Source organism: Penicillium psychrofluorescens, assembly GCF_964197705.1.
Source record: "Penicillium psychrofluorescens genome assembly, chromosome: 5".
Taxonomy (NCBI): Eukaryota; Fungi; Ascomycota; class Eurotiomycetes; order Eurotiales; family Aspergillaceae; genus Penicillium; species Penicillium psychrofluorescens.
In genome coordinates this window covers 1507252-1525579 of record NC_133443.1, presented here as the reverse complement: position 1 = coordinate 1525579, position 18328 = coordinate 1507252, and the positions used below count along the sequence as shown (strand labels likewise).

Sequence of the window (18328 nt, the reverse complement as noted above, 5' to 3'; positions counted from 1 at the left end):
AAAGTGTGGCGACTGAAGAATGAACTGTTCTGAAAACGGAATCCAAATGCTGGGGGAGCCGGCCGCATAAAAATGAGTCAAGCTGTGCCCGGATCGTCCGCTCGCTTGGTCCGAGGCAGAGGAGAGTAGAAAAAACCGAAGCGGACGAGGAGGAAAATTCACGGACAATTGAAAAAGCCGTTCGCTCTTTTATTCAGTGTTCGTTCCAGGCCTCGGCGGGGACGCTAAGCCTTTGCATACATTTATCCTCGGGTGGAGCCAAATGCTACATTAATAATAAAAGGAGCCAAAGAAAAAGAAGCGGTCACATCATGCTACTCCCCGTCCTTGTTCTTCGCTTTCGTTCTCGTTGCTTGGAAATCGTCCCCGCTGACTGGTGGACTCGGCGGTCGGGTCGTGGGCAGTCCGACCTGTCAGTCATCCAGGGAACTAAACTCCTTCAGGGAGAGCGGAATCCTGAACCGAACTTCTTATCTCCGAGCCGGGCGGACGAAGCGGTGGAAGCGAGCTAACGATGCAAAAAAATGCAAAACAAATGAAACATGATTAGGCTGACCGAGCCGAGATCGATCTGAGTAGTGCTATCGACTATCTACTGTTGCTACAATGGACAGGGGCAGACACATCACCATTGATCTAGATTGCTTCGGACATCCACTTCTTTTTTTTTTTTTGGCTGTCATCTAATATAGCAGCTATTCTGTCATCACGTCGTCGCGGAGTACCTCTACGGTGGATACACGCTTGTTCTGTATCCACTCGGCCTTCGCTCATGAGTCGTGGGGCAATCGAATCGATTACCCAATCTGGAGATCTCTAAACATCCACAAGGACTGCGGGTCTTGCTCCCGGCGATACCAACGTGCACTATGCGCTAGTTCTCCAATGCGATCTTGACTTTCTTCTCCGGTGGAGGGATGACCTTATCCTCGGCAGCCCCCTTGAGGCTGGGGAGCTCGGTCACAGCCTGGTGGATGATCTGCAGCGCCTGCTGGATCTCTTCCTCGGTGATCACCAATGGAGGCGCCAGACGGATGATGTTCTGGTGGGTGGGCTTGGCCTGCAAATGAGAGTCAGTCACATGATACCAAGCATTCGGGAGCAATTGTCACATACGAGTAAACCCTTCTCCTTCATCAGCATGCACAGGTCCCAGGCGGAGTGGCCGTTGGCCTTGGACTCGTCAATGACGATGGCGTTGAGCAGGCCCTTGCCGCGCACGGTCTGGATCAGGGGGCTCTTGAGGTCCTCCAGACCCTTCCGGAAAATATGGCCGAGTCGCTCCGCGCGCTCGACCATCTGCTCCTCGCGAACGATCTCGAGGGCGCGGATGGCGACGGCGCAGCCTAGTGGGTTGCCGCCGTAGGTCGAACCGTGGGTGCCCGGCTCGACCGTGAGCATGACGTCCTTGCGGCCCAGCACACATGAGACCGGGTACATGCCGCCGGAGATGGCCTTGCCCAGCAGAACCAAATCGGGTTTGATTCCGCTCCACTCGTGGCACAGCAACTTGCCCGTGCGAGCAATGCCGGTCTGGATCTCGTCGCAGATCAGGAGTACATTGTGTTTATCGCACAGGGCGCGGGCCTCGCGCAAGTAGTCCTCATCCGGCACGACAATTCCCGCCTCGCCTTGGATGGGCTCGACCAAGAAAGCGGCCAGGTTCGATCCGGCCTTCTCAAAGGCTTCGCGCAGCGCGGCCTTATCATTGTAGGTGATGGGCTTGTCAGTGCCCGGAATGTTGCATCCGATGCCAGGCAGGTAGGGACCATAGTTCTCGCGCGACTCCGGATCGGAGGACAGGGAGATGGCGGCGAACTAAATAGGCAAGGAAACAATCAGCTCCATCCCCTGCGGCGGGCGTCTCGCATGCTTACCGTGCGACCGTGGAAGTTGTTCTCGGCACTCAGCACGATGGCCTTGTTCTCCGGGATGCCCTTGGCCTTGTACCCCCACTTGCGGGCGATCTTGATGGCGGTCTCGACGGCCTCGGCGCCCGTGTTCATGGGCATGACCATGTCGAAGCCGAAGAACTTGGTGATAAACTCGGCGAAGCGGGGGAAGACGTCATTGTAGAACGCGCGCGAGCTCAAGGTGACGCGCGAGGCCTGTTCGGTCAGGGCCGCGATCAGCTTGGGGTGACAGTGGCCCTGATTGACTGCGGAGTAGGCGGAGAGGAAGTCCAGGTAGTGGCGGCCCTCGGGGTCCCAGACGGAGGTGCCCTGCGCACGGGCAAAGACGACGGGCAGCGGGTGATAATTGTGAGCGGCATAGTTGTGCTCAGCGTGGATAGCCTCGTCGGTGGACGCGGCGTGGATGGCGAAGGTGGAAGTGCCGTTGGACGCCATGACGCAGTGGATTGCGGGGAGGTATAGGTAGGATGTTAAGGTGGATGGAGATAGTTCGATCGCAGAGATCAGGAGCTGTAACTATATCCTCGAGAGAAGAGATAAATCCAAGACCTCGGAATTGGTTGCAGAGAAGAAGAATTGAAGAAGAATTGACCGCAAAGAATGGCAACCAAGGACGGATTTATTCTCGGGGCCACCACGCCGGCATCCCCTAAGCGCAGGTTTACCCTGCCCGTCTTCCCTTAAGTGCAGGTTTACCCTGTCCTCCTCCACTCCTCTCCTTCCCATTACTCTACAATTTCCTATTATTATTCGCACCCCGGCCCGGGACACGGCCGGTCCAGCGAACGAAAAGTGTGTGTGATCTTCGATTGATGTCATTCTGCATTCGGTAGGTCGTCTGTGGTCGCTGCTGTCAACAAGAGGCATGTCGTCCCCGCCGTCGAGGCGCTACACGCCGCCCTCCCACGCCTCCAACATCTTCCTCTTCCTGCTCGCCTTTCGCCTGTTGAATGCACTCGCCGTCCGGACCTTTTTCCAACCAGATGAATTCTTCCAGTCGCTCGAGCCTGCGTGGCAGATCGCGTTCGGCAAGGACCAAGGGGCCTGGATAACGTGGGTAAGCGCGTCACTGCAACGCAACACCTCGGCGCGCGCAGTCCTCTAATTTGTGTCGCGTCAACAGGAATGGCGACACCAGCTACGATCCTCGCTCCATCCACTCCTTTTCGCCGCCATCTACAAGGCCGCAGACCTGCTCGCGTCTGTCCTGGCGCTGGGCCCCGCACCGCGCGCGGAGCTCCTGATTGTCGCGCCCAAGACAGCGCAGGCCGTGGTGTCGGCAATCGGTGATTTCTACACGTGGAAACTGGCTCGGCGAGTTTACGGGACGGGCTCGCGTGAAGCTTGGACAACGGTACGTGATACGATCGCGCATAGGAAGAAATTTGGATATTAATTATTAGTGGAACAGCTGGCTGTCACCGTCCTCAATCCATGGCAATGGTTCTGCTCCACTCGGACCCTTTCAAATTCTCTTGAAACAACAATCACGATTGTCGCCTTGGATTTGTGGCCATGGCAGTGGTCGGGCACAGGGACCGGTGGTAGCCGTGATAATGAGAGGCAAGAAATCGGCACGGAAAAGGATCGGAGTCTGCTTCGAAGGTATAACGCTCTCTATGATCAAATCATCCTACCATTGTTAACGTTTTTTTTTGGGGCACAGTTTGCGCCAATGTCTGTCATTAGCTGCTCTCGCATGTATACTCCGTCCGACCAACGTGTTGATCTGGGTCACGCTGGCCAGCGTCGCTTGGCTTCGGACCTCTTGGCTCCAACGCAAGATTCTGATTCGTGAAGTTGCTGCTTGCGGGTTAGTTGATATCTTTCCATTTGAAGGGCTTCATCTCACAGACATTGCTTCTTAGGTCGGCACTCGTGGTCGTATCAACATTGGTGGACCGTCTTTTCTACGGAGTCTGGACTTTTCCTCCGCTTCGGTTCCTCTACTTCAACATTGCACAGTCTCTAGCCATCTTCTACGGCCGAAATGACTGGCACTATTATATCTCGCAAGGCTATCCGCTCCTTCTCACTACAGCTCTGCCTTTTGCAATTGTTGGGCTCTATCGCGCCTTCATCGCTCCGGCCCGCGATCTTCAGACGACAATACGTGTCCAGCTGGCGGCAGTGTGTGTTCTGATGCCGGCCGCTCTTTCTCTCATCTCACACAAGGAAGTGCGGTTCATCTACCCACTGCTGCCATCGCTGCACATCCTGGCTGCGCCGCCGTTGGTCCAATTCTTTTTACCGGCCATACGCTCACAGTCCTCGCGAGCATACACCCCTCAGAGACTCACCCTTATCTTCCTCGTGCTCGTTAATCTGGTGATCGCGGTATACACGACTATCTTCCACATGTCCGGACCTCTCGATGTCCTCTCATACCTCCGTGGGCAGCACGAAGTTCATTTCCAACAATTGAGTGGAAGAGAAACCACCGCAGAGTCTGGAATCACCGCTGGTTTCTTGATGCCTTGTCACAGCACTCCCTGGCGCTCGCACTTGGTACACCCAACTATTCACGCTTGGGCATTATCATGCGAACCTCCAATCGACTTCAACGAGACCCAAAAGGCCGCCTATCGAGACGAAGCGGATCAGTTCTACGATGATCCAGGTCAGTTCTTGCACCAGAATATGGCCGGCGGCCTACGCTACCTTCCTCGACGACCGAGCTATGGCCCGGGTTCTCGCTCTCTCGGCAACTCGCAATCACAGCATGAATGGCCCGACTACCTCATCTTCTTCGCCCAGCTCGAGTCCACGCTCCGTCCCCTCCTCCGTGGCTCCTCATACGCCGAGTGCTGGCGCACCTGGAATACACACTGGCACGATGACTGGCGTCGCCAAGGCGACATTGTAGTCTGGTGTCTTGACTCGGCCGAACAGGACACCTGGCGCGCCGAGACTCATCGCCGTGTGCAGGAAAGTCGCGAGCGTCAGTTTGATCGTATTGTCGAGGCATTCGAGAAAGAAGCCCGACGTCAGCAAGAACGGAGTTGGAAGGCTCTTGTCTCGTCCTCACCCTCATCCACATTAGCTTCGTGGCGACGTTCGGTGCAGTCGCGCTTTTCCTCGCCCTCCTCTTTTAGATGGCCATGGCGTAAACAATCCCGCAGCGCTGCCCTCTGGAAGAAGTTCCATGGCTTTTCACGGCGTGCGGATTGGATCCCTTCTTGGCCTGAGTGGCTAGGCGGGAAATCGAAGGATAAGAAGAGTCCTTTTGATCGGGATCTGTGGTCTTAACGGGATCTTTTCTTATCTTAGTTCTTTGATCTGTCATTCGAGACCATCGGCCGTGCAAGGCCCCTGGCATCTTCCAATTTGTGTATAAAAAGGTGTATAGAAATTGAGAGGCAACTTACCCCCATGTACCTGTTGTGCACTCTTTCATTGTTTCTCTAGCCACAGTGCCAAGATACGCTATACTATATTAGGATTCAGACCGGGTATATGGGCGTACTATCATTACAAATTGTTACGAAGATAAATTACAGGTGTCGATAAGTCGGAGGCGCTCAGTTTAGCTTTATATCCGTGTGCCAGCAGTATGTTAATCCCATGCGCTAACTTTCATTTGCTGATAGATAGGTAACATTCGCATCTATCATAATATTACCGAGATATATGATCTCGCCGAACTTAAGCGCGTGATCGATTATGAAGTTCATATATAACTTAATGCATCAAGCGATGATGCTCAACCAAGGTAATGGGGGTTTCATGTAATACAACGCATTCTATCCATCTCTTTCAATGCTCCATACTTTGTTCCTCGAAAGTACCAAAAACATCTAAAACATCGGAATATTGGGTCCCTAATCCTTCTTGGTGCTTGAGAGGCCAAGATGTTCACGAATGCTCCTTAACTCCTGCAGTCGGTTCTCCTCGCCCTCCTGCAACAGTCGGAGATGCTCTGCCTTCAGTTGTTTGAATTCATCCTCCAATTTGTGATGCCAAGGGTATAGGACGCAAACTTGGAAGCAAAGGGCTGAGCTTGCGATCACAAAGTTCGTTAAAGAAAACCCGCGAGTTATAAGCATTGTACTCGTCGGTCGCGAAAGCAGAGCCTGGGAAGAAAAATCGGTTGTTCTGGTTGCAGCATACAGAGTTAGTAGAGATTACAAAAAGTCTTATGATCATGATGACAGAATACCTGGGAACCTGGTGGAATAACCCTGGATGAATAGGTCTTGGATCTTGGATCAAAGAATATTTCCTCGGAAACGATGAAGGCACAGATAGCAAGATATTAACTCAATTTTGGGATCTAAAACAGGAGAAATTTCAAGTCGAGGATTACTCGTGAGCTTAGCTAGTCACATGCGCCTAATTCCCGAAAATTCGGTATTTCGTGTCGAAGTAATTGTGGAGGCATTCTAGCCTTCCGGACTATGAAACGAACTGATGTACTGTCGATGAGCTTAAGGATTACTTGTTTGATTGGAGTATATTGCTGACCGATATAATTCACAGCATAGTTTTATTTGCCAAAAGGTAGGTCCAAGGGTTGTTGAAAACCCAGCAGGTGTTATCCTTTCCGTTCAGTTGTTGGATAAACGCAGGGCGGTTCCTACGCCCGTCCGTTCGGTTGACCTGTGGGGCCCCCCCATTCTTCGGCCGAAACGGTCCTTTCTCGGAACCCAGAATCGGCTGTAGCTGTTCAACCATCTATTAGTCCCTTGAATTTCATGGCAGAAGCACAGCCTGGTGAGACTTCAGAATTTTTCACTGGCCAACATTAATGTTTTGCCATCGAATTCTCGCTGCAAGTTGGCAAAATCCCTCTCTCCTTTTTACGACACGACCTCTCCGTTTGAAAGCATATTATAGCACCACTACTCCCCCTTTGGGGCCTTCTATCATGAGCGAAACACGGCTCAGGAGGGTGGCGACTGAGCCCCTGGAGGCAAACTACATTCCAAGCCTTCATCAGGCAACTCAGCAGGTGCTCTGGATTGGATGCTCTGACAGCAATCCCAGGGAATCGAATGTCCTCAGTCTTCTTGGCGACGAGCTACTCGTGCTTAGAAATATTGGCAATATGATCATTGATGGTGACCTGTCCTCTGAGACTGCGATAAAGCATGCCGTCGTTGACCTCCAGGTAAATCACTGATCCCGAACAGCTTCGCATTCGTTCGTATTAACGCTATAAAGGTGAAACACATCGTGATTTGCGGCCATTACGGATGCGGCATTGTGAAAGCAGCCTCGAGAGATGGGTTAAAAGGTCCATGGTTGTGGTAAGTGGGCCTTTCCTACTGAACGAATCCGTGAGGTCACTGTTAACCGGTCATTATAGCAAGCTCAATTCCCTCCATGCAGCACACGAAGAAGATATCAATCAACTCCCAGTGACGGAACGTGATCGCTCTTTTGTCGAGTTGAACATTCTTGATCAATTACATTCGCTACGCAGATTTACCGAAGTGACCGACGCGATTAAGAAGGGCCGCTTGCAAATCCATGGGCTGGTGTATGATACAAAGGCCGAGAAGGCCTATCGGGTGTTGGAAGGACAGCAAAGCTCTCAGGATATGAGCTAGAAGATTCAAAGGAAAACATTCCAAACATTAGCTCCCGTTTGGTTGAGAACCGATGTTTATGGCTTGTATGCCTGGGTGTTTAAGTTGCTGGGGAGCTTAATGTGAATGGCACTTGACAACTGTGGTTTTGATTACTTGGGATTGGGATCCGACGACAGACTATAGATCTTTTTCACATCCTCTAAAAGCCCCTCAAAATCGACCTCGAGGTCTTTGAGTAGGCCGTCGCGCAGATCAAAAACCCACCCATGAACGATCGGGTACTGATGATCTCGGTAGCTTTGCTGGACAGCAGCGGTCTTGATGATATTCCTGCAGGATTCCACCACATTGAGTTCGGTTAATCGATTATATCTCGAGCTTTCATCGGCGATTTCGTCGAGCTCCTTCTCATGTAGACGATAAACGTCGCGAATGTTTCGGAGCCAGGGGTTCAGTAATCCCAAGTCAGCCGGGGTCAACGCCGCTTTGACGCCTCCACAGTTGTAGTGGCCGCACACAATGATGTGCTTGACCTGCAAGTGTCGCACCGCATAATTTATCACAGACATGACGTTCAGGTCGACATTAGGTACTAGATTGGCGATATTGCGGTGAACGAAAACCTCGCCAGCCTCTAGACCCATAATTTCGTTGGCAGGGACACGGCTATCACTACAGCCTATGTATCTGATTACCATCAGCCAAATTCACGTGTGGACATTTTGACGATGAGAATGAAGAGATAGCTATTTTGCTCACAGATATTCAGGTGATTGCCCAGCAGCAAGCTTCTCAAAAAAGGCGGGGTCTGCGCCTTTCTTCGACGAGACCCATTTCTTGTTATTTTTGAAGATGTGTTCGAGCGACTGCTGGCGGTATCGATTCATTTTGGTTTTTGGGGCCCAACTCGTTACGTCGGTAAAGTGGATAGTTTAGCTAGAGTTTGTCAGGAGAGTAGAAGGGGATATTGAGGAGCCGTGCCTACGTAAGCACGCCTCACCCACTACTTCACCGTCCACCGTTTCAGGACAGAGGTGGAAAGTATTTGGGAATGCTGACGTGGGGTAGCCTGGTTGCAGCTGTCTACAGTGGCACCGCAAAAGTCTGTGACCCCCCAAAGTATCGCGCTAATACTCTGCCGGCAATTAGCGTCTGCATACCTCAAAAACTACTACTAATGGGCGGCATGTCCCTTATAAGGAGGCGGTAAATGAAGGTACTTAGGGAGGTCACAGACTTTTGCAGTGCCACTGTAGCTGGGACAGGACAAACACTAGGCCAGCACGATAAACTAAACCGGTACCGTACCGTACAAGCGCTTGGCCGGACATATTATTTTTAGTGCTCCTGAAGTGGTTTAGCGTTTCTTGGCATTGTGGCACGAGAAACCAAGAAAGAGTAGATGGTGACACCAATTTCCGGAAGTACTGTACCATGTGTCAGTAACAGCTGTGGCGGGCAAAAGAAGCTCAGACCTACCAAATGTTGCTAATCCTATTTATGGAAATGCAAAATAAGCATAATCACTAGTAATTCTACTAGGTAGTCAGTGCTGACAATGATGAGAACGATGGTATTCAGTCTAGCTATCATTCTATAATTTATAGGGGGGCAGAAAGTGGGAAAAACTGCCGGTATTCAGAAATTGCACTAGACGCCTAGATTCTAAATGGAATAGATCATGGGAACAAGGGAACCAAGTGCAAGAGGACACTTCCGAAACGGAAGTCTTGACATTGAAGAACTCTAGTTGAAATATACTATACCAACAACAGGTGGGGTTTAGACGCGCGGGTAACAGCACTAGATCCCTTATTACGTATTTGGATTTTCCTATTGCTCACTCCTTCGGAGGCTTCTCTCACTACTATCAACAGTAGGATCCTCCCACCGTCTACAAAACGTTCAATACCTATGGGTAAGAGGTATTTTGAATGACTTCAGACATTGACTCTCCCAAATCTATTCACTAGCAAAAAAAACTTTGGTCAAAAGTGCAGTTCAGACCCATGGACCCCGTGTCTATGCAGTTGAGATCGATGTTTTCATAGAAACTATACGACGTTAGCTTAGAATCTGCCTTTATTACAATCAACCAAAGAGTTACACACCATCCTGTCGGGTTGCAGTAAGTGATTGGCATGGGCGCATTGTGATCGTTATCCCAATAATCGGTATTCAGGCTGAACTTATCGATGCAGCTATCTAGATACCGAATCAGAGAATCAGTTTATGATAGGAAATGAAAAGTGGATTTCATAGCCTTCAGAAACATACCAACATTGCCATCTGCCTCAGACAATTCGCCACTACATGTTTGATAGCCATTGTCGATTGCTAGGATGTTGCCCCAACTCCCAGAGCCTTCGAAGATGGCTTCACCCACAGTGCCCGAGAGTTCAAGACATGCTAAAGCTGAAGATGAGAGGCTCAAAGCGATAGCAGCTACGGCCAACGCTTTTGAACTAAAGGCAAGCATGTTGATGAGCTTGGAGAAAGCAGGACGTAGGCTTTGGGTTTAAGAACCTGAAAAAGATAGGATTACGTTGGGAGCGGGAATGCGATGCCTTTTATGTAAATTGGTCCCCAACTCTGAGTGATAAGAATAGATACTATTAGTTAGGCAATATGCGGAATCCTACAAGATTATTTAGGCCTCTAAAAGCCACTTCGGCCCCTTGACATGGGTGTCCTACTCACGCTAGCTTATAATACGGATTAGCACTAATAGCCACGGCTCTCGGCCCCAACAATCTGACTTTCGCCCAAACCCTAGAAATCATAGTGGCATCGCGAACACTAAGAATAAAGACTAGGCTTAGTCCGAACTACAGGGAGCATATGTATGCTTAGCTTAAGTAGTTTTTAGCGACAGCGCAAGAGGTATTTCGGGGGTCACCCCAAGAGCCCTTACGTACTACTACATCGCATAAGCTGTGACCACCAATATTAAATGGTCTCTTTCACTCCGTCAATCTGCAGACCTTGTATACAATAATCCGTCTGTGGCTATTGTTTCTAGATTAACACCCTAGGCTTCTTCTGGCTAACTTCATTATGTACTGTGTTGTATCTCATCCAATTCTCTTATATTATTTATCATTGTGGGGAGACCGCCCCAAATTATTTTGCCTCTTTACATAGCCGGCGACGAATTTTTGTTGGAATCATAGTGGCGCTTTACGAGTGGATAATCTCCGGCCCCATCAGCTGCAAAGGAAGGCGATAGAAGAGATTGTTGGTTTTAGGGGCGAAAATGCGTTTTCTTGGTCTTGATCCTTCGTTTCCACAAGAAAGAGCCAAGTATGAGAATTCTGCACGGTGCAGAGTACATCTGCATAAGCATAAGCTGATCAGGCTAAGAAGAAGCCGTCAATCCCCGTATTTTGTTTGATGACCGAGACACTGCGCCTGTGTATCTATTTGTTCGCTACTATCTAGTTCAGCTCGTTGGTCTGGAGAGAGTCACTTTGAGTGTCAGATAAATTCTAATAGTCGCAACTAGCTACTACTCTGCGTGAAGTGAATGATAGCCGTTTTGACCATTTTTGGAGAAGGAGAAGACTGCTATACTTCTAGCCTTTCGTTATAAGATGGAAAGAGGGATATTAATCTACAAGCTCTTCACCCCGCTCGTGCATGCGTTCATACATGCGATCTGTGCGCAGATTCAGTATGCGTGACAGTACTGCTGCCCTCACACAGCCCAAAACCAGGAAGTGGCCTAATCCCAAACGGCCTCCCCGCATTCCCGATGGCTATCCTACATTGACGAGATCTCATTCTCGATCAACCACGAATAAAACTCGGCGCAGCCTCCCGCCGTCTCCAATACCTGCTTTAGTGAGTCCCAGCTTCCAAAGAGCTCCGGCAAGCTAATCGTGTTGACGATGATGACCCAGTCCGACGGTGGCAGCTTGCATATGCCGTTGTCGACGTAGCAGCGCGGATGCGTCCCGAACGCAATCTTCTTCAGGTCGGCACAGGTCGCTGACTTCGCGCCTGTGCCGTACGGAACGAGGTCGCGTTGTAGGCACAGCATGGTGTTCGTGATCCACGTCTGGCCGCTCTCGGACATTTCAGACCGCACTTTGGCGAAAAGGGCACAATAGTGGAGGCCGTAGCCGATCGGATAGCCATTTGGGCCGCATTGCTCCTGCGCCTCAAGGCAGTTTGAGTAGAATGTGCATGAGTTTGGCCGGGGATTTGAGCAGATTGTGCCGTTTCCGACAGGGGTCCGGCTGGCGAGTCCGTTCTGGGGACTTTCGTAGATGGCTGCCTCGCAAAGCCCGAGTAGCGCGAGGGAATAAAAAATGAGGCTCCTCATATTGCTCAACGAGTTCGGAGCCTGCGCAGAGACTTGAGATGATGTCGTAATTGAGCCGGTGTGCGATGACGCTTGAAGTGAAGAAATGACCTGTTTATCACGCCAGGGTTCGTTCACGGGAGCATGTCCGCTGATGACTGTACTGGTCTCGTATATGTACCTCGACGCGATTTGGACCAACGTAAACAGGGTGGCAAATTCCAGCCTCTCAGATAAATTCTGACGACGTAGAGATGTGCAGTGTAAGGATACAACGTTGGGGCTGGAGAGCCCTTCCCCCCCACATGGATCATTTTGCGGACCCTGAGGAATCAGTATGAGTTATAATTGGTTGTTTTAAAGAATCCGGTTTCATCAGCTTCCACTAGAGTACGGTACCTCAGAAGCATTTCTCTATAATAATCCAATATCTTCATCGCTCTAATGTCTGTGCCCGACCCGCGCCCCGTCTGGTGTAGCAATCGGCTGTGGAAACCCCGCCTTTTTGGCCCCTTGATGATTTGTTCCCTCTCTGGTTACGTACGGTCCTGAATTTGTCAATTTCATCTCTATTGCATTGGATTGCTGGACATCACTATTTCGACAAGCATTTATGGCGGGCGATCACGATCTAATTCCATTGATTAGGAGTCAAAATACCGCGAGATCCTTTCTTGGCTTTGACCCACTTGATAGAACCCACGCTGGTGTCAAAACTTAGCTAGTGTTCTCTCTGAGTTGCTTCAACAATATTAGTATGAGGGTTGAGTGCTTGAAATCACCACTGACAAGCCCTGGTAGGAGGGGCATTGTTCTAAGCGCCTCCAGGAAGCACTAACCCCATAAATGCGATAAGAATCTCATTTTCACTGGCGCACAGAGACATCATGTTGCGGTAAGGATCTGCCCCGCTCCTGTCAGCTTATAATTGACTGGAGTGATATCCGTTGACATTCGTCGCGATTACATGAATTGAGAGTAAATATCGCGAAGCTAGACAAGCCAGACAATTAAGATTCGATCGAAAAGGGCGGTCTCCCATTGTGACAATCTCCTTAGTTCCAGCTCCGTCACTCTGGTCTCGCGCCCTATCATCGCATCAGTTTCCCAAAAAGACCAGCATCTGAGACATCAGCTACTTCGTAATTGCTGATGATGGCGTTACATTTAGTGGCCGCTCGTCGCAGATTACCCAACCAGCGACGTCGTGAAAAGTTCCTGACTCATTCCCGTGAGCCAGGCGTACAGGGGTATTTTTCCGTCTTGTCAGCTATTTAATAGTTCGCATGTGCAACATGTTCAGCAACTTCTCACATCCACGATGTCTCCAATATCGGACTTGAGAACTTACCTTTCTGGGCTATTTGGCAGCTCCACATCCACCAGTGGCTCAGTCAGCGCTCCAACGGCGAGTGTAGATGAACCCCCTAGGCCGCGTTTTCGTACGGATACCGACAGTTCGGACACTCTCGCTCTCCCAGATGGACGAAAACTCGGTTATGCACAATATGGTTTGCGAACAGGGAAGCCTATCTTTTACCTACATGGCCTTCCAGGTTCTCGCCTAGAGGGCGCCGGTTTTGATGAGCTAGGCTTGAAAGTAGGCGCCCGTGTCATTTCTGTGGACAGACCTGGTATAGGCTGGAGCTCACCACATCCCGGTCGAACCCTCCTTGATCATCCAAAGGACTTGGAGCACCTTGCGAAGCATCTTGAGCTGGAAAGTTATAGTGTTATGGTATGAAGAGTGTATTGCTCCTATGAATGTCTGAGACTGTCCGCTGACGCTGCCTGCTGGCGCTGCTGGAAAGGGGATATCAGGAGGTGGACCATATGCACTTGCTTGCGCGGCGGCATTACCTCGCGAAAATCTTAAGTGTGTTTCGATTGTCTGCGGCCTAGGGCCGCCTGACATCGGTATGAGTGGGGCAGATTGGGTACACAAACTTGGATTCCCGCTGGGACTTCGCTATGCCCCCCTTAGTGTTGTCCGGTGGTTTTGGAAATACGAGGGGGCAGGACGCTTAGACCTGACTGACGAGGAACGCCTTGAGCGTATGCTTCAGGCGCCAGTCGCTCATGAGAAAGATAATGACTTTATGAAGTCTGCCTGGCCTCGATTATCTTTGCGATCGTCTCGGGAATCCTTCGGGCAGGGGTTTGAGGGAGTGTGGCAGGATGGCCAGTTGGCGTGTATGAACTTTGGTTTTCGGGTAGAGGATATTCGTCCTGAACTACCTGTGCACCTGTGGTATGGGAAGCTCGATACTTTCGTTCCACTCAATCATGGTAAACAGATAGCTGCACGGTTGGGTGATCGAGCATGTCTCAGAGTGGTGGATGAGACACACGCAAGCATTGTGGTGAACAAGATGGAAGAGATATTAGAAGCTTTGGTCAGGAGCACCTAAGGTGTTGATCAAGCCTATACTATATACTGTACTTTTAGTTCTAAGAGAATCTCATCTCAGTCAAAGCTTAGCATTTGAGCTAATTCAGAAAAGTAAGAGGTGAAGAGTGATGTTCCTAAACGTAGGGGTTCCTAAACGTAGGGGCGATACAGGGACGAAAAGGTATAGAAACGGGTACGATTTGAATAGACTAAAGACATAAGTCCAAGTCGCTATATTGGGATCAGGAGTCTTATGCCAGAAGCTTCCTAGCCGCCTTCATCCTTTTTTGAATGATCCTGCTCCATTTCTGAAAGAATCCAATAAGTCAGCACGGTAGAATTGAGAACTAAAATCTCTAGATGAAAAACATACCTTGGCATTTTCCAAGTCGCCAGCTTCGAGGCTCTCCACAAGTCCGGGGTAGGTTGTGCCGGAATAGCCAGTCCAGATGCCTGGGGCGAAAATAACGTGCTTGAACCAGTTCCGGCCGTCAAGGCCAGGCTGGTACAGGAACGCGCGCTCGAGGCCCTTGTACTTGTCATTTGCGACGCGGATCTGGAAGTGAAGATGGAACTTCTTCCACCATTTATACCATGGAACGTGCTCGCCGAGCCTCTCGGCGAGACCGGCAGTGTACTTGTCGAAGCGCTGGGCGTACTCGTGGAAATTGATAATGGCAAGTTTTAGATATGCAAAGTCGAAGTGCGAACCATCGGGCAGGCTGTCCGCTGCCAGCTCAATTTGGTGTAGGTATGTTTCTAACCCCTTGGCGTAATCAGTGGCGCTAAAGGCGATCAAAGGCGACTCGACAAGTCGTGCTGCTACTAGTGCCCATAGCTTAGTACACGCAATGTGGTAGCTCCAGTCGTGATCACCGAATTTCTCCATCCAGGCAAAACTGTCGTAATTAGAGTGATAGTGATAGACAGGGTCAGTCGCTGCGCGGATAAATCCAAAATCTAGACTGGCGACACCTGCAAAGTCTTGGAACGCGGTGAAATCACTTCCACTACCCATAGTTCCAATCTTTCCATCCCAAACATCGCGCACCGTCTGCCCGGGGACGGTTTGGTTTGGTGACTGCACTAGGCTAGTGGCCTCGTAGATAACCTTGTTTAGGAGAGGCGCGGCGCTAGGATGAAACTCAGTGCCAGCCGCAGCCACATCAACATTCAAGTACGCGACGTTGGCCTTAGAGAGCCAGGGGAGGTTATCTTCAACCCACTCGGTCGAGCCAAGAAGACCGTACTCTTCGCCATCCCAGCTAGCAAAGACGATAGTGCGCAGGGGCTTCCATCCGGTCTTCAGAGCTTCACCGAAGCTGCGCACAACCTCGTTGAGTGCTGCGGAACCACTATTAGGGTCGGCTGCACCTCCAGCAATCCATGCATCACGATGGTTGCCAAGAATGATCACCTCGTCGGGGATATGTCCCTTGACGACACCGATGACATTCCACACGGGAGTCGTCACGTACTCCTGCTGGTTGTCTAGGTTGATGACCACATCTTCCGGAGAAGGGCCAATGTTGTATTCCACACCCTTGTAGCCCAGACCGCCACCTTGCCAGTCCTTGTTGAAGTCCTCTGCTTTAGGCCCATGGCCATTCAGGGCATTTAAGAAGGGCAAGACCTCTTTATATGAGACGGGAAGGGAAGGAATAGACGGGATTGAGTCTTGTGGATCTTGTCGCTCGCACCCAGGTTTGGATGCATACCCAGGTGTAGTTGGGTCACCAGGAAGAGTACCTATAGAGTAGAAGTCAGTGATCTACATCTTCATAAATCAGCGCATGAATACATACTTATGAACTGTGTGCTGCCCCTCTGGATGGCACTAGGGTTCCGTGCAGGTCCATCGGGGTAGGTTTCGTAACCATTCTCCTCGGTGATCTCGCCGTCCTCTTGCGGATCACTATAGATGATCACGCCAACCATGCCGAGCTCCTGTGCTCTCTTCACCTTTAGACCACGCAAGATGGCGCCATATTTGACAATCGCAATCTTGCCTTCTAATGGGATACTAGCGTTCACTAGATCCTCAAAGTCTTTGTACGTGCCAAAGTTGGCATACACGAACTGAGCGGTCACATTGCCAGTAGCTGAATACCCATGGAAAGCGGGCACGGGGTCTGGCAAGGTAGAGGTAGGATCCTCCTCGAGCACGTCTTCTTCCAAGGTAGCCTCGAAGGTCACCTCGAAGGTCACCTCGGTGTTACCGCCGGACTTCTTCAGCAGAGCCAGACGGTTATCGACTGGATAGTTCAGGTAGATGTCATAGGTCGCGAGAGTCGTATCTTCCACGCCAAATTCCTTCCATTTCTCCAACGTCCACAAAGCTTGGCTAAGATTCTTGCCAGCCAGGTGGGGGCCAGCCGTATAGTAAGCGCTCCACTCGCGAACCTTTTCCGCGGACGGAGTGTTCAGGAGGATCTGCTGTAGCTGATCATAGGGGAGTCCGTTGCCTTCTGGCCAGGATGCATGGGGTAGCGGGTGCGCCCAGGGGAGATAGGACCAAATCGAGGGGAACAGGAAGAGGATCACTGCAATAGGCAGCAGTGTACGGAGCAGACGGAGCGCAGGGTGGGGGTATTGACGCCGTTGCCGTGCGACATGGACCTCTATCAGAGGTGTTGTCTCAGAGTACGGCCTGGTTTTCTCCCTCATCTTCGTAGGAGTCGATAGGGACGAAGGAAGTGAGAGGCGACAGCTCTTCTCCGCATCGTAGATCACTAACGTTAACGCGTTAGCGGCTGACAAACAGTGGTTTAGTGATCCTTCAGATCTATAGGCTCATTCTGGTAGGCAATTGTATATTCATTTACTTATGTGGATATATGATCCAAAAGTATCTACAGTTGCAGTAGAAAACAGATTGAAAACACACGAATTATCTCCCCAGCTTGAACCGGCGAATGCTGCTTTCCTCTCGGCAACACCTAAGCGCTCTCACTCTTTACATTCTTCAACATATTGACAGCTAGTTCATAAGTCTCATCTCTGGCCTGGACGAGGACATCGCCCGTCATTTTCTTGTCAAACGCATGGCCGCATCCCTTCATTCTCCGAATAATTACATCCCTGCCATCCGCCTGACCTTCGCTCTTTGCTCTCTCGGCCAACTCCTCTGACTCGAGCGCCGATGCGTCCAACTCCGCCGTCACGATCAGCATCTTGGAGGGATAATTAGATGTATCCGCAAATGCTGGGGAGATTCTCGGATCGCGAGGATCCATCTCTCTTATGTAGGACTCTCGAAAGATCTTAGTCCAGAATGGCGAGCGTGGCTTTCCGCCTGCCACTGGGGCTTCCCTCAGGCTCGGGTCCTGAAAGAGGTCTGTCGCGGGATAGAAAGCGATCAGAGACTGGAATGTTCCGCGGGGAAATAGCGTTGAGGCGGCGGCAAGCGCGAGGGTGCCACCCGACGAAAACCCCGACACGGAAAGCTGCGAGGCCTTGTACTCGTTCGGTCGGCCAAGCACGTATTTGATAGTATCCTCGAGATCATTGAGAGCTGCGGGGAATGGATACTCGGGGGCTAGACGATAGTTGACATCCAGCACCACATAGCCCGCGGCGTCGGCAACCTGCCGGCAGAAATGGTCGTCCATGCCATGGAAAGGAAGCGCGAGGCCGGAACCATACAGATTGACCAGCACTGGGGCGGGTGACGTGCTTTCAGCGCCTTCCACGCTTGGCTTGTAGACATGGGCTGTGATAGTACGATGCTTATCACGCGACGGGACGTCTAGCACAGAGTCAGGTCTGGGCTTTGGCGGCGAGGAAATGAACCTCAGGACGAGGCGCATAAAAGAGACGAGGGCTTTCAAACGCAGATACCGCACGAAGGATAAGAAGCCAGCCATTCTGAAGGTGTTGTTGAAGATGTTGCACAAGATGTTGGGGGCAGCTGATTAATGTATGGAGCGGGGGAAAAAAATAAATGAATCCGTTCGGACAACCGTAGAGAGTTTGCACAGAGTTTGGAAAGACACGTAACCCAGATTAGCGCGTTTGAAGATACGAGGTTCCTCCGCTAGGAAATACGGTCTCGCCCTCGGAAGAATGATAGATGGGCAGGGGAATAGAAAATATGAGTCACGATATGTTCTACCCCATCAAACAAAACTCGGTAACAAGACCAGAAGATGACATTCCATTTCCAACCGCTAAGTACAACCCA

At 50.7% G+C, this 18328-nt stretch overlaps 6 protein-coding genes across 6 annotated transcripts; 2 read left to right on the top strand and 4 right to left on the bottom strand.

Moving 5' to 3' along the window:
- Positions 1 to 874: 874 nt before the first annotated feature.
- PFLUO_LOCUS7843 (ornithine aminotransferase) lies at positions 875 to 2348 on the bottom strand (the record flags this gene model as incomplete). The annotated part of the gene is made up of 3 exons (XM_073785519.1): positions 875 to 1060; positions 1117 to 1818; positions 1878 to 2348. 3 exons carry the CDS (start codon positions 2346 to 2348, stop codon positions 875 to 877), a joined length of 1359 nt encoding a protein of 452 aa, XP_073641867.1.
- A 430-nt stretch (positions 2349 to 2778) lies between these two features.
- PFLUO_LOCUS7842 (glycosylphosphatidylinositol anchor biosynthesis) lies at positions 2779 to 5162 on the top strand (the record flags this gene model as incomplete). Its single annotated transcript, XM_073785518.1, has 5 exons — positions 2779 to 2970; positions 3037 to 3267; positions 3325 to 3518; positions 3580 to 3726; positions 3782 to 5162. 5 exons carry the CDS (start codon positions 2779 to 2781, stop codon positions 5160 to 5162), a joined length of 2145 nt encoding a protein of 714 aa, XP_073641866.1.
- A 1975-nt stretch (positions 5163 to 7137) lies between these two features.
- On the top strand, positions 7138 to 7465 carry PFLUO_LOCUS7841 (uncharacterized protein; the record flags this gene model as incomplete). The annotated part of the gene is made up of 2 exons (XM_073785517.1): positions 7138 to 7141; positions 7245 to 7465. The coding sequence occupies 2 exons, from the start codon at positions 7138 to 7140 to the stop codon at positions 7463 to 7465; spliced, it is 225 nt and encodes a 74-aa protein (XP_073641865.1).
- Positions 7466 to 7596: 131 nt separating this feature from the next.
- On the bottom strand, positions 7597 to 8091 carry PFLUO_LOCUS7840 (uncharacterized protein; the record flags this gene model as incomplete). Its single annotated transcript, XM_073785516.1, has 1 exon — positions 7597 to 8091. One exon carries the CDS (start codon positions 8089 to 8091, stop codon positions 7597 to 7599), a length of 495 nt encoding a protein of 164 aa, XP_073641864.1.
- A 3119-nt stretch (positions 8092 to 11210) lies between these two features.
- On the bottom strand, positions 11211 to 11774 carry PFLUO_LOCUS7839 (uncharacterized protein; the record flags this gene model as incomplete). Its single annotated transcript, XM_073785515.1, has 1 exon — positions 11211 to 11774. One exon carries the CDS (start codon positions 11772 to 11774, stop codon positions 11211 to 11213), a length of 564 nt encoding a protein of 187 aa, XP_073641863.1.
- Positions 11775 to 14396: 2622 nt separating this feature from the next.
- On the bottom strand, positions 14397 to 18011 carry PFLUO_LOCUS7838 (uncharacterized protein; the record flags this gene model as incomplete). Its single annotated transcript, XM_073785514.1, has 4 exons — positions 14397 to 14453; positions 14519 to 15894; positions 15951 to 16877; positions 17099 to 18011. 4 exons carry the CDS (start codon positions 18009 to 18011, stop codon positions 14397 to 14399), a joined length of 3273 nt encoding a protein of 1090 aa, XP_073641862.1.
- Positions 18012 to 18328: the final 317 nt, after the last annotated feature.